The sequence below is a fragment of the Brassica rapa genome, chromosome A03 (assembly GCF_000309985.2).
Source record: "Brassica rapa cultivar Chiifu-401-42 chromosome A03, CAAS_Brap_v3.01, whole genome shotgun sequence".
Lineage (NCBI taxonomy): Eukaryota > Viridiplantae > Streptophyta > Magnoliopsida > Brassicales > Brassicaceae > Brassica > Brassica rapa.
The window spans coordinates 13190365-13204129 of record NC_024797.2 but is presented as its reverse complement, the minus strand read 5'-3'; the positions used below and the strand labels follow the sequence as shown (position 1 = coordinate 13204129).

General features: G+C 30.1%; 2 protein-coding genes across 2 annotated transcripts; one reads left to right on the top strand and one right to left on the bottom strand.

Moving 5' to 3' along the window:
* Window positions 1–210: 210 nt before the first annotated feature.
* On the top strand, window positions 211–5264 carry LOC103858489 (non-specific lipid-transfer protein-like protein At2g13820). Its single transcript, XM_009135856.3, has 3 exons — window positions 211–4043; window positions 4125–4163; window positions 4889–5264. Exons 1-3 carry the CDS (start codon window positions 3671–3673, stop codon window positions 5140–5142), a joined length of 666 nt encoding a protein of 221 aa, XP_009134104.2. The 5' UTR covers window positions 211–3670; the 3' UTR covers window positions 5143–5264.
* A 4824-nt stretch (window positions 5265–10088) lies between these two features.
* On the bottom strand, window positions 10089–12527 carry LOC103858488. Its single transcript, XM_009135855.3, has one exon. The coding sequence runs from the start codon at window positions 10422–10424 to the stop codon at window positions 10203–10205; it is 222 nt and encodes a 73-aa protein (XP_009134103.1). The 5' UTR covers window positions 10425–12527; the 3' UTR covers window positions 10089–10202.
* Between the last annotated feature and the right edge of the window lie 1238 nt (window positions 12528–13765).

The window sequence follows — 13765 nt, the reverse complement described above, 5'->3', positions numbered from 1 at the left end:
AAAAAATTTGAGAAATGAAAATTTTCATTTTTTTTTCTTCAAAATCTAAATATCCGAACCCGATCCGAAATAACCGAAACCGAACTTAAAATATCCGAACCCGACCCGAAGTACAGAAATACCCGAACGGGTTCTACACCTCTATACCGAAATACCCGAAAATCCGAAATACCCGATCCGAACCCGAATGGGTACCCGAACGCCCACCCTTAGTATGCTATACTCCGTCTAAAAACTCGTGACAGAGGGTGACATACATTAACAATTTACAAGTTGAGAGTTTATAATGTTGAAAACTTAGTTGAGATGTGTTTTTACGATTCAAAAATAGTTGAGGAGTTTTATCACTAAAAATCACTAGATGTTTTAAAATCTTTATTATCATATATACATTGTTTTAGATTGACATATAAACCTTTAAAACTAATTTATAAATTTTAATACATTGTTAATTACATATGATTAATACGGTTTCACAATGATTTTATAAGTTTTTACAATTTATGCCAGTTATTAGGATAAATTAATCTAATTATTAAAGTAGTATAATAAAGTAAGAATAATATATTAAATATATTATTTTATTGATCACGGAAACAAAAAAATATAACGTATTGGTTAAGAAATCAAGGAGAATAAAAATAATTATGCATTATTTTTGAAGGATAGAGGGAACGTATGAGCTAGAGGACGGATCATGGAAATAGGAAAAAAAATGTGTCCTACTCTAAATAGAAAGATATCATGGATGAATTATTCTCGATACTACTTAAGAGTTAATATAACTTAAAAACTTTAAATTGTTTGATATTTGACAATGATGATATGAAACACAAATTTTCTTATATCACTACTACCAAATATCAGATAATTTAATATTTTGAAGTTATATTAAATTGTAAGTAGTTTTGAAAATTATTAATTTATGATGTATAAATTAATTTTATAATAAATAAATGTATTAAAATTTATAAATTAGTTTTAAAAGCTTATAAATCAATTTAAACAATGTATAAATGATAATAAGTATTTTAAAACATTTATAACTTTTAGTGATAAAACCCCTCAACTATTTTTGAATCGTAAAAGAACATCTCAACAAAGTTTTCTACATTATAAACCTTCATCTTATAAACCATTAACGTATGTCACTCTCTGTCACGAGTTTTTAGACGGATGGTAACACAGATTAACAGAACTAAAGTTGATGATTTATTTTACAAGATTTTTAGTTGATGATTTTTTTACGATTTCTAATTACTAAAAGCCCAAATTGAAATAGTCCATACTGACAAAACCAAAGCTCAAATCACAAGCAATACAAAAACAAAAGAATTTTCTGGTAATTAATTGAAGATGTGGAACTAGGTAGAGAGGAGCGTCACTTTAGAAAGCAGGTTCTGATGGCTGCGAGAGAGTGAATCTAGTTTTTCCCTAAGCAGAAACTGGATCTCTGCAATGATAGATGCTGCAAGTCTACTAGAAGCATTATGGAGGCGTTGATTCCTCTATTTCCAAGTTGGATACATTGTCGCCTGTAGCCATAATTCAGTAATCAGCTTCAGATTCTTGTCGCTGCTGTGATCATTGATCCAAACTAACACATCATCAAAAGAAGGTGGAGGCAGTAGGTTGGCCTTTAAGCAGAAGAAAGACCAAATTTCCGAAAAGAATGAGCAGTTGAAGAAGAGATGATCCCTATCTTCGGGTGCATTGCTGCATAGGAGACATTCATGAGGCGCTTGCATACCCCAAGAACGTAACCGGTCGCAAGTTGGGAGCATGTTTCACACTATAATCCAGGAGAGAAAGGAGTGTTTTGTAATGGAGCCTGAGTACCAAACTACACATTTAGTTGAGACCAAATTTCAGAAGCTGAGAAGGTATTCCTTGGATCTTTGGAGCTGCATCTCCAATTTTCCACAAATACAAGTCATCAGCCTCAGAAGATAAAATAGGTGTTGAGAAGGGGAGGCAAGTACGCACCAACTGGATGATTACGGCTTTTGCTTTGATCCAGCCTCCATCCCTTAGTTGTTAGGGCATCCAAACCGATGAGCTAAAAGGCAGACCTGTAACTCTAGGTCCCTGGTCACTAGTAATGTTGAGGAGGGTTTTACATCTGGTGGAATTTGGTGGATTTTAAAAGATTTTGATGGAGGATTTGGTACAATTTCAAAACAAAACAAAACAAAAAACTCAATATGCTGTTATTGGTGTCATGGGAGTAGAGAACCTTTAGACGATACAATGAAGACTCAAGGCATTTCTCATGTGTGGTCAGTGGCGGGGAACTACACCTAGTGTAGGAGGGGTAGCTGCCCCAGAGAACAAATATTTCTAGATCCGCCATTGTGTATGGTACATTGCATTGAATATCCAATATGGTGCTATTGCTATTCTGGGAACGAAGAAGGAATCCCAGATGACACTTATCGAAGGATCCAATCTTGAAGCCAAAAATATTTCAACTGGTCCCACTATGCCGAGGAATTTCCATCGGATGGAGAGGTAGATTCAACATAGGAGTTCTTCCAATGCATCTCTGATCAAGGCTGGGAAATTTGGAGAAATGTTGCTCATTTTATAAATTGCATATAATTTTTACTTTTCGTTTATAATAAAATAATTATCAACATTATTTATGATATATTTATATAACTAATTACGAAATTAATTGATTTATTATTTTAAAAATAATAATATCTGAAATATTAAATAAGATTGTGTTTTTTTTTTCCTCCACATATTTTTTTATAATCTAAATAAATTTATTTATTATTAATATCTCTATAAATTATTAAGATTTTCTAGAAATGTTGTATATTTAATTGATTAGTATTTTCTAGAAATCTTGTATACTTAATTTATTAATTTATATAATCAAATAAGTCATATTAAATAATTAATGAATGATCATACTATGATTTTGGTATAGTAAATTTTTGTGACTTTATTTTAATAGAATAAATATTTTATTGGAATTCGTAACAAAAATCGTAACAAAAAGAGATATTTTGGACCATTTAGAACTTTAGTAACATTTTTTTATCATTAGATAAAAACAAGAATTTAAATTAACAGAATAGATTCTTAAATTTAAGACTGAAAAGCTAATTTGAAAATCAAAACAAGTTAGAACCTAGTAAACTTATAAATCGATATTTGTAGCCTTTATTAAAATTTACACTTCAGAAACTCCAACGCCTAATATAATTGACATCCAAAATATGCTTCAATATCTATTTAAAATTTTAAGATAAAATAAAGTTCAATTATAAAAACTTTAAATTATTTATATGTGTAAGTCCTTTACAAATTATTAACATATGCAAGTCCTTTACAAAATTATTTGTCCAAAAAGATCAGCACAACGAACAGAACGGGGAAACAATATCAAATCCTATCGAAATAATAACAAACGAGATTTCAAAATAAAATAAAATAATAAACGACTCACCTATTCAACAATGATTTTTAACCTCCCAAAATATAAGGAACAGGAACCGGATTCAAATCCTAAAAACAAGAAAAACAAACTCATAAATTCCTATCCTTTTATTTTCCGAGTTTACTTTCTATATATAAACCTCCTCTTCTCTTATCATAAAACAAATCTAACAACAGAAATAATAGTGATAAGCACTTTCAAAGAAACAGTATATCAATAATGAAGCAATATCTATGTCTTTCTATCTTGGTACTACTATCACCATTATTTGCACCCATCCACGCCCGCAACAAATCACATTCCGCAATGTCTCCCTCACCGGTAGCAACTCCGGCGCCAGGACCGTCAAATTCTGATTGCTCGAGCGTAATATATGGCATGATGGATTGTCTATCGTACATAACCCCCGGATCAAATGATACCATTCCCACGAAAGTGTGTTGTGGGGGAATACTATCTGTTTTACAATATAATCCTAAGTGTGTTTGCGTCGGCTTAGCGAGTAGCAAAGATATGGGGATTGAAATTAATAGCACTAGAGCTCATTCCATGCCCACGACTTGCAAGCTCCCCATTGCTGCTCCCCATTGTGGTGAGTTTTTGTGCGTCTCATTCCTAGTTTTTTGCGTATTGTTTTCATTGTTATGAAGTTAATTTTTTCTTGCTGGTGTAGCTATACCGGGCGCGTCAGCACCGGGTGCATCTACTCCTGGTATGTCTCCTAGTACTCATTAAGTATTTTTCATTTTTCGTTTTTTCATTGTTTTTCTTAGATAATTAAATTATTGTATGTGTTTCAAAAAAAAAAAAATTTAAATTATTGTATTTATACGTAAGATTGAACCTTTTTCTGTGTTTTTTCTTCTTTATTTTTAATCTTTTATCCAGGTTGATTAAAAATCTATTAGTTACATTTTTATTTTAGTAAATTTATAAGATTTTCTGGTAAATCAAATATATTTCATGTTTCATTGAGGGTCACTAGAGTTATAACTGTCAAGTATTCGTATTGCATTTGCAATAACTAAAACGTAAACTACATTTTTGATATGTTATAATAAATGATATATTTTCTTCTATTATACTCGTAATCAAAACTGAATTTCGGGAAGAAAGGAAAACAAAACTGAAATGAAAGATAATTTACATATTAGCCAGAACGTTATGTGCGTATTGTTAGTTAGTTTAGTAGTTAGATTTTTCCAGCAAATGCAATTAATCTATTCAGATTCCATGAGATTTTTATATACCACAGTTTTCATTTTTTCACTTATATTGCATTTGCATCAATCAGTTTAGGCTTACATTTATAACTATATTGATTTATTTATTTTTTTTGTGAAAAATGTAAGTTCCATTCTCAGAATTTTTGTTTTGTGTAGATCATATTATATGCTAAGAAGTATAATATTTTATTAATAAATAATATGGATGCAGTTTCACCATCAGCTGGAACACCTATGACTTCACCATCTTCAGACGAGTCACCAACATCGCCATCTTCAGACGAGTCACCAACATCGCCATCTTCAGACGAGTCACCGACATCTTCACCATCTTTGGCTGAGTCGCCTGGAATGACGGCACCGTCTCCCTCAAGTTCTGGCACCAACCAGCTCTCAGTTTCAACTCTGACCCTCTTTGCCATTATCGTGTCTTCTATAACATACATTTTGGGTTTTTCTAATTAATTGTATTTTTCACATTTCATATATATTTTTACTGCGTTTGACATTTTATTGTTGTGATTTCATGACTGATGCTGTTTTAATTTGATGTTCTTGGTTAATCAAATTTTATATATGCTTGGATTTTGTGTCCTGCTTTCTCAAGAAATCAAATATGTGCACAACTGCACAATATCCTGAATTTTTTATTTTTTTTTGAATTAAATATCCTGAAATTTCAAATTTCCCAACTCAATAGATATCGGATTTGTGCTTGATTTCTCTAAAATAAAATCAACTTGATACAACCCCAAATCAGTATTACGCCACAACGTTCTTAGTTTAGTCTTGTTTGTGGACCTTCATTGTCTTTGACTGAGAGGTAGATAAATAGACTATTTTGAATAGAGAATTTGGAGAATAAGATAGGAATATAGGGATTTGTGAGGGGATTAAGTTATATTATGGATCCTTATTTCTACAAATCGACGTTCGCTGTAATGTTGAAGTGTACTAGGTGTTTTCCATGAGCAGAAAAATAATTTAAATATAATACAATTTTATTTAAATTTAAAATTTACTTATATTATTATTTTTATATTCTAACTCAGTCGGTTTAGAAAAAAATCTTCAATTTATTTTTTGTAATCTTGTTTCTTTTAATTATGTTTAAATATTTCAGATTAATTTTGTTTAAATTTTAGTAGAGTTAAAATGATATTTTATAAAAATAAGTTGGTTTATATTATATTATATTAAATGATTATTTATTCTAAATATTTCTGTTATTCTTTAGTTTTAAATATGTCTTTATTATAAATATTAATAAATTTTGGCTTTTTGTTATAGTTGAAATACGTTAAAATAAACATGTAAATTAATAATAATAAATAAATTTAAATAGTTTTTTTATCATTTAATTATCAACAAATTTCTACTTGATGAGTGTTGCTTCAGTTTTGTATTTGTTAAGTTACACTTACAATTAATTTTAATAATATATGCATACACATTTATACAAAATATTATATATTAGTTGAAGTAAATATATATATATATATATATATTTATCTAGCTGAGCGAGGCACAACACGTTGGTGCCATGTCATGGTCGGTGTGATGGCAGCTGGAGTAGGTTACGGCTCTTCACTGGAGGGTTACTCCGCGTGAGTCAAGGTGATCGTGTTAACGCTATTTCGTAATGCCAACTGTTGAATCTGACTTTGGTCGGATTTGGTACAGACCGACTAAATTCGATGGTGAGTTATTTCAAATAAGTTTATTAGATCGGAAAAGAATAACGGCTTACAAAGAGTAGGTAGAGCAAAAAAAGTAACGTGTTCTCGTTAAGCTAGCCGGTAAAGTACAAGTTAGCGATAAATACAAACGGATAAACCCTAATTTCTAGCTGCCAGGTGTGTGTGTGTTTGTTCATGTGTGGATCCCCTCCCGGTCGTTCTTGCCTTCCTTTTATAGATAAAATCTTTCTCCCGTCTGCCCTAGGTCGTCTTGACATAATGGGCTGCAACTTGTGTCTCAGGCCGAGCTACTGGACCAATCAATCGAGCTCTCGAGCCGAGCTGAAGCGCCAAGCCTGTGGCGCCAAGTAAAGGGATCATTAAGCCGACTTGATGGGCTGAATCTCTTATTCGATGGGTCTTGTGGATGGATGTAATCCATCTCTTACAGTTTTCAAATTCGCTAGTTTATCCACTTCAGAGATATTGCCAAAACTTGGCAGAGTACTGTCAAACTCAATCGATGCATATACTTTAATCTCATGACAAACATTAATTCAGGAAAGAGACAGAGAGCTAACGTGCAACAATGGTTTTGAAATAGAACTCTGGAAAAGAAGAGAAACGTGCAGATACAGAGAGCTAAGGTTCTTGAGCGTAGTCTTTTGGTTGGATCCTTCCACTCTTGTTTGGTGAATATATAAAAAGAATCGTAGACTCAGTTCCAAAGATGCTCCGGATTTCCATTATTAGTCCTCCGTTCTTCAATAATGATAACTCACTATTAGTCTGAATTGCTTCAGTTTAAACAATGATAGCTCCACCGACAATGAAATAAATCTGTTCGGTGGTTCAGCTAATTCTTTCAACTCCCTGCAACGCCTCTGATCATCTCAATGTAAAACCTTTTACTCTAGCGTCTCTCTCTTGAATAGTATATTAACCGGATTGTAATCTCTACACTACAAGAAAACAGCGACATACTGAGGGAAAAAATCGTCGGTATGTCGTCGGAATAACGCTATTCCGACGACATACCGACGAAAAAAGTCCTCGAAAATAACTCCTCGGAATTTCATTTTTCCTCGGAAATTCCTTGGAAATTTCCGACGGAATTCCGAGAAAATGAATTTCCGAGGAAATTCCGAGGACCACAAGTTCGTCGGAATTTCCTCGGAATATTCCGAGGAAGATGTCGTCGGAATATCCCGAGGGATACACTTCCTCGGAATATTTCCAAAATTAAAAAAAAAATATAAATTTATTTTTTAAATTGAAATTCGAAAATATAAAATTAAAATAGAAAACATATTTAAAATACAAAAAAATAAAATAGTTTTTATAAATAAAAAAATGTTTTATAAATACAAAATTAGTTATAATAAATATAAATATTTTTATAAATATGAAATCATCTTTTTATAAATACAAAATAGTTTTTATAAATACAAAAAAAAATAAAATAGTTTTTATAAATAAAAAAAATGTTTTATAAATAAAAAATTAGTTATAATAAATATAAATATTTTTATAAATATGAAATCATCTTTTTATAAATACAAAATAGTTTTTATAAATACAAAAAATAATAAAATAGTGTTTATAAATCAAAAAAATGTTTTATAAATACAAAATTAGTTTTAAAAAATATAAATATTTTTATAAATATGAAATCATCTTTTTATAAATACAAAATAGTTTTTATAAATACAAAAAATAATAAAATAGTGTTTATAAATAAAAAAATGTTTTATAAATACAAAATTAGTTTTAATAAATATAAAATAGTATAAAAATTAAAAAAATAGTTTAAATAAATCGCAAAAACAGTTAATAATTAAAAAAAATAGTTTTAAAAAATTTAAAATGTTAAATAATTACAAAAAATAGTTTTCATAATATTAAAAATGTTTAATAAATATAGAAATTTATATTTTATATATAAAATACATAAAACGTTTTATAACCACAAAAAAATGATTTTAAATATTATATATATGATTTTTAATCTTAAAAAAGTTTTATAGATTTTAAAAATGTTTAATAAATATATAAATGAATTTAAAATGCAAAAAATAGATTTTATATACAAAAAACGTTTTCAATATATATATATAATTACAAATTCGATTTTTATAACCACAAAATTAATAAAAACTAAAAAAAAAAAATTCAAATCAAGTGAAATACATAATCAAACTCGATTTTACACAAATCTACCATTCACCCTAACAAAATCTATAAATCTCATTCCAAAATCATCAAATCTACTTAAAAACCATACAAATCTAACCTAAAAGAGTGGGATAGGGTTCATACATGAGGATTAGGGTGGAAATCGCGAGGGAGAAGAGAGAAAGCGCCGTAAATCGCAAGGGAGAAGAGAGGAGTCGACGAAATCGCAGGGGAAAGAGAGAGTGCGGCGGAGAGAAATGGGGAAGAAGTCGGGCTCGACCTAATAAAATGAGGGGTCCGACGGAAATTATCCGTCGGAATTTCCTCGGAAATATTTACTATATCCGTCGGAATTTCCTCGGAAATTATTAATTCAATTTTCGCGAAATATTTGGCGGCTTGGTTTACCCGGTTAAATGAAAATATTCCGAGGAACCAGGTTTCCTCGGAATTTCCTCGGAATTTACCGAGGAAATTCTGAGGAACCAGGGTTTGGGGTTTCAAAACATCGATTATTTTCGCCGTATTTCATTTCTTATACAATTATAATGCATACCATTGAGGATTCTTTGTATAGATGATCATAAACCATGAAATAACAAAATTTCAAAAATAATTGTAAGTATTCCCTTTACCGTTTGTTAAAGTGTATAAGTGTTTCTCTTATGTTGTGTGGTTTTCGTTCATGCAATCGTAAAAGTGTTTGTTATTGGGTAAAACACCAAAGTTTGACTTCATAATCTGGTTAAGACACTTGATGAAGGTTATATACGTGTTATTCAATCCGTAAAACGTTGTTTTCGGTTTAAAACCCCAAGTTCCTCGGAATTTCCTCGTAATTTTCCGAGGGAATTCCGAGGAAAACTCTATCGTCGTCGGAAATTCTGAGGAAAAGGAATGTATAATCAAATCCCTAAATCGACAAGATCTATTCCGAGGAAATTCCGAGGAAAACCTTTCTGCCCTCGGAATTTCCTCGGAATTTTTAAAATCCCCCCAACGGCTCTCTAACGTCTATAATATTTCCTCGGAATTCATCGGTTTTTTCCGAGGAATACTATTTTCCTCGGTATTCCGTCGGAATATTCCGACGAAATGAATTTTCCTCGGAATTCCGTCGGTATATTCCGAGGAAATTCCGAGGAAGCCAAATTTTGGGTTTCCTCGGAATTGCCTCAGAAATTCCTCGGTATATTCCGAGGAATTCATTTTCCGTCGGAACGTCCGTCAGAATACCGCTGTTTTCTTGTAGTGCTATCTTATCAGAGCTTGATCCCATGCGTGAGCGTCACTGAGAGGAACGTGTAGAAGATAGTAGAGATGGACAAGTCAGTGAAAGGAAAACACGATATTGAGAAGATCTTGAAAGAAGACTCTTATCTCTAAATTACGATTATTAATCTCCAAATCAAAATGGGAAAATCTCCTTCTTTTCAAGCTGGTAAACATCTCTCTTCACAAAATCTGTATGACTGATGAACTAAAGCTTGCTAACTTTCAGGTGAATACGAGTACATATATTTGTTTAACTGACTGTATAATATATTTCTCGGATGATTTAATCTTAAAAGCAAAAAAAATATTATTGATAACGAAAAATAAATTACAGGAAAGAACAAACTGAACCCATCATAAAACAGTAAAGAGTTAAATGCAAAGCTACAGAGATTGTTAAATATCTACGGAGGAAACCTTCGAATTAGTCTGGAGACTTTTCTTTGGTTTCTTCATTTCCCCGATTTTCTTCTTCTCTACAACATTGTATTTATCTTCTTTTGCTGCTGCTGCTGCTGCTGCTGCCTCAATTTTTTTCTTCATGTTTTCCTTATAATTTTTTCTCATCGCGTATACCTCTGCCAACCCCGCTGTCCCCGATCCACCAACACCGTACATCTCGCGCAAACAAGACTGCCAATCAATTTGAGAAATAAAAATGGTCTGAAATTTAATTGAATTTATTTTTTACTGAGGATAATGAGAATGCGAGTCTAAGGAGGTTTAGGGATGACTTTATATATAAGGTTGTGTGGAGGGAACTTACATGGAACTATCCTATCTTCGTCAGCCAATTTTGATTCTTCGTTCTTTTTTTTTTGGTTTCCAATTTGGAAATAATAATGTAGAAAATGGGAAATTTATTGATAAAATAAAATGGAAATGTAAAAGCCATTTTTGCTTCGGGACCAAGAAATGGATGATAGATTATCTACCTACCAATCTACCATACACGAGACATGCAACCAAAATCATTGACAAACATTAGGTTCTAATGCCACCCTTATTATATAATATCATATTATGAAAACTAGTATATTTTTCTGTAATCACTTTAGATTTTAGTCACTTCTATCCCGGCCATTTCCCACTGTATATATAGTTACTTTGCCAATATTCAAAAGTCTATTAATTTGATGATGAAGAGGTAAAAGCATAAGAATCTTTGATCCCTAATTTTTTTAAAAGAATGTTAAATTAATTCAAATAAAAATATGTTTTTACAATGTATGTAACTTTGTTTTATGAGAGTTTAGATCAAAAGACTAATTATCTAGCAGTAGATATTGTCTCGTAGCAAACCATTCCTGCAGCCCTCTGTCGTAAGCGGTTGCGCACCAGTTTATCTATTTTTTTGATCAAATTGATGAAGGTGTAGGAGGTTCTCCATGCTTCCGTTGATTACGCTCCCTTCACAAAGAGTAAATTAAAATACATAATCATTTCAGTCATGTTTATATTCGGCCATTTAAAAGTAATACGTCTTAAGTGTAAATTATCCATCTTAAATAAAGTTGACCTTTTGATTAAGAAAATAAAAGTAAAGTCGACCTAGTAATTCAATGTTCAAGTCCATGTGATGATTTAATTGTGAGTGGATTTCAGATAAAAATCAACTTTGTCATCCACGTTGACTATTTCACTGTAGTTGTCATGCATGACGACTTGACCTACACGTCAATCTTAGGAGATTCGAATAATATAATTTTATTAAATAATTAAATTAAATACGAAAACTAGTCAGCCCATCTGCTTGCATCATCCATGACGTTAAGAAGACCGGCCTTGGGATAAGACTTGTACAGAAATTCGTTTGGAGTTGTAACTTATTTGTACGCTCTGATTGAGTTAATAAAAAAAAAAACGGAGTTTAAAAATTAATAAAAACTTAACTATCAATATTAATAGTATATCATACTATTAATTGAAAACACACTTAATTGAAACGTTATAATTTGATATTATAATTGATATGATCATTATCTCACTTTTGTAACTCAGCTAAATTTGATGGTGACTCATCATTAAACTTCTATACACTTTCTGACATGGTTAATGCGGGATGAGCTTTTCTAAACTATTTTTAACTTTCAATTATCTCAGTTTGTATTAATATTTTTTGGTTATTATAATCAAAATTCGATGGGCCGTTACCCTCTAATTTCGGTTTGTTACACATATGTCATTTGTTACACAAAAAATGATAATATGTTATTCTAATGTTAAAGTTACATGTAGTGCTTTTTGGATTAGGGGTCAGGGTTGAAGTTCAAAAGTTTATGGTTTATTTTAGGTGTTAGTGTGAAATATGGTATATGTTTTGAAATATATTAAATTAAATCACCAGAGTAAATCTTATTTAAAAACATAATACACAAGTAAATAATGTAAGACACGAACATTTCCTATATAATGAATGAAATCCTTTCCTAACGGAGTACATTTTTCAATTGCCTTCTATATATGCATTTGTATAGTGATCTTTTCTATAATGAATCGAGATCCTTTTCTAACTACTCTTTGTATTTTATGTTGTTAATTCATGTACTAACATTCACATCTAATTAAGATGAATCTTAACAACACTGAATACTAAACAACTAGGTAATAACCCGCGCCTTGCGCGGGATGTGATTATTACTTTCGTTATTTTTAATAAAAAAGACAATATTAATTTAGGTTTTATGTTTTTTTGTTTTTAATCTTCTAAAATATAACTATTATTTTAAATTAATATTTATTTTAGTTTATTCGGTTAAAACATTTGATTTTTTGGTTTTTTCGGATAAAAACCTAAAATTAATATTATATGTTTATTTTCATATTATGAAGTTTAGATAGTTGTCATGTCGAACCAATAGTTTCATATTATAGTTTTTAAACAGATAATAGTTTAAGAAAAAGAAAAGAAAATTATTAAGACAAATCATTTCACTACAATTTGGTCGGTAGTGAAAGAAACATTAAGAAAAAATATTTCAACTTTCAAAAAAAATTAGATACTTCAGCTGTGGTGAATACTTAGTTATAAGATGCTCACATCAAGGTGCACATGTATGTTTATGTAAAAAATATATAAAAATAGTTGAAAAATATATAAAGATATTGTTAATTAATATTAAATGACATTTTTGTTCAGAATAATACATGAAAGATAAAATTAAAATTTATTTAAAATAAAAAAGACCTTGACATTAGTCATTTTTTCATCAAAATAAAATAAAATTATATTCGTAAATAGGGGTGGACACATATCAAGTATATGGATATTTGGAAGCATTCTTGTCAATTCTATCTTTAGCCACCTAGATATTCGGTGACTCCGATATCCGAAATGTTTTAGAATTTTACAGAATATCCGATTTGATTCGTAAATAAAATAAAATTTTAAATTTTTTTTAATAATAACATTTTATTACAAAAATAAAACATTATATAACCTTTTAATTCTAGTACCTAATATAATAAATTTATATTGTAAAACTGATATAAAGTATAATATATATAATTATTTTCATATATGTATATATATGCATATAACATATCGAATTAGATATATGTTCCTAAAAATATTGGTATTAGTGATTTGCTTCTTTTTTGGATATTGTATTTTAGTATTTGATTTGTTTCGTAAAGTTTCAAATATCAAGATTTTTTGGTTCAAATCAAAACGGCTAACAAATCGAATCAAAATTTATGAATATTTTGCTCAATTTTATCTGTAAACAATAAAAATAATATATATATAGTTTGGCTTTTGATTCGTTATCTATTTTTATTCGAACAGAAAAATCCAGAGTTTTATTGGAATTATGTATGTGAGTTTATATTAAAAAAATCACAAAGTACATAGTGTGAACACATTTATGACTATAGTGTGAACGCGTTAGCATATTTATTATCAAATCATTGTGAGGCTGCCACGTGTCTATTATAATGTGAATGCATTTATTACAATG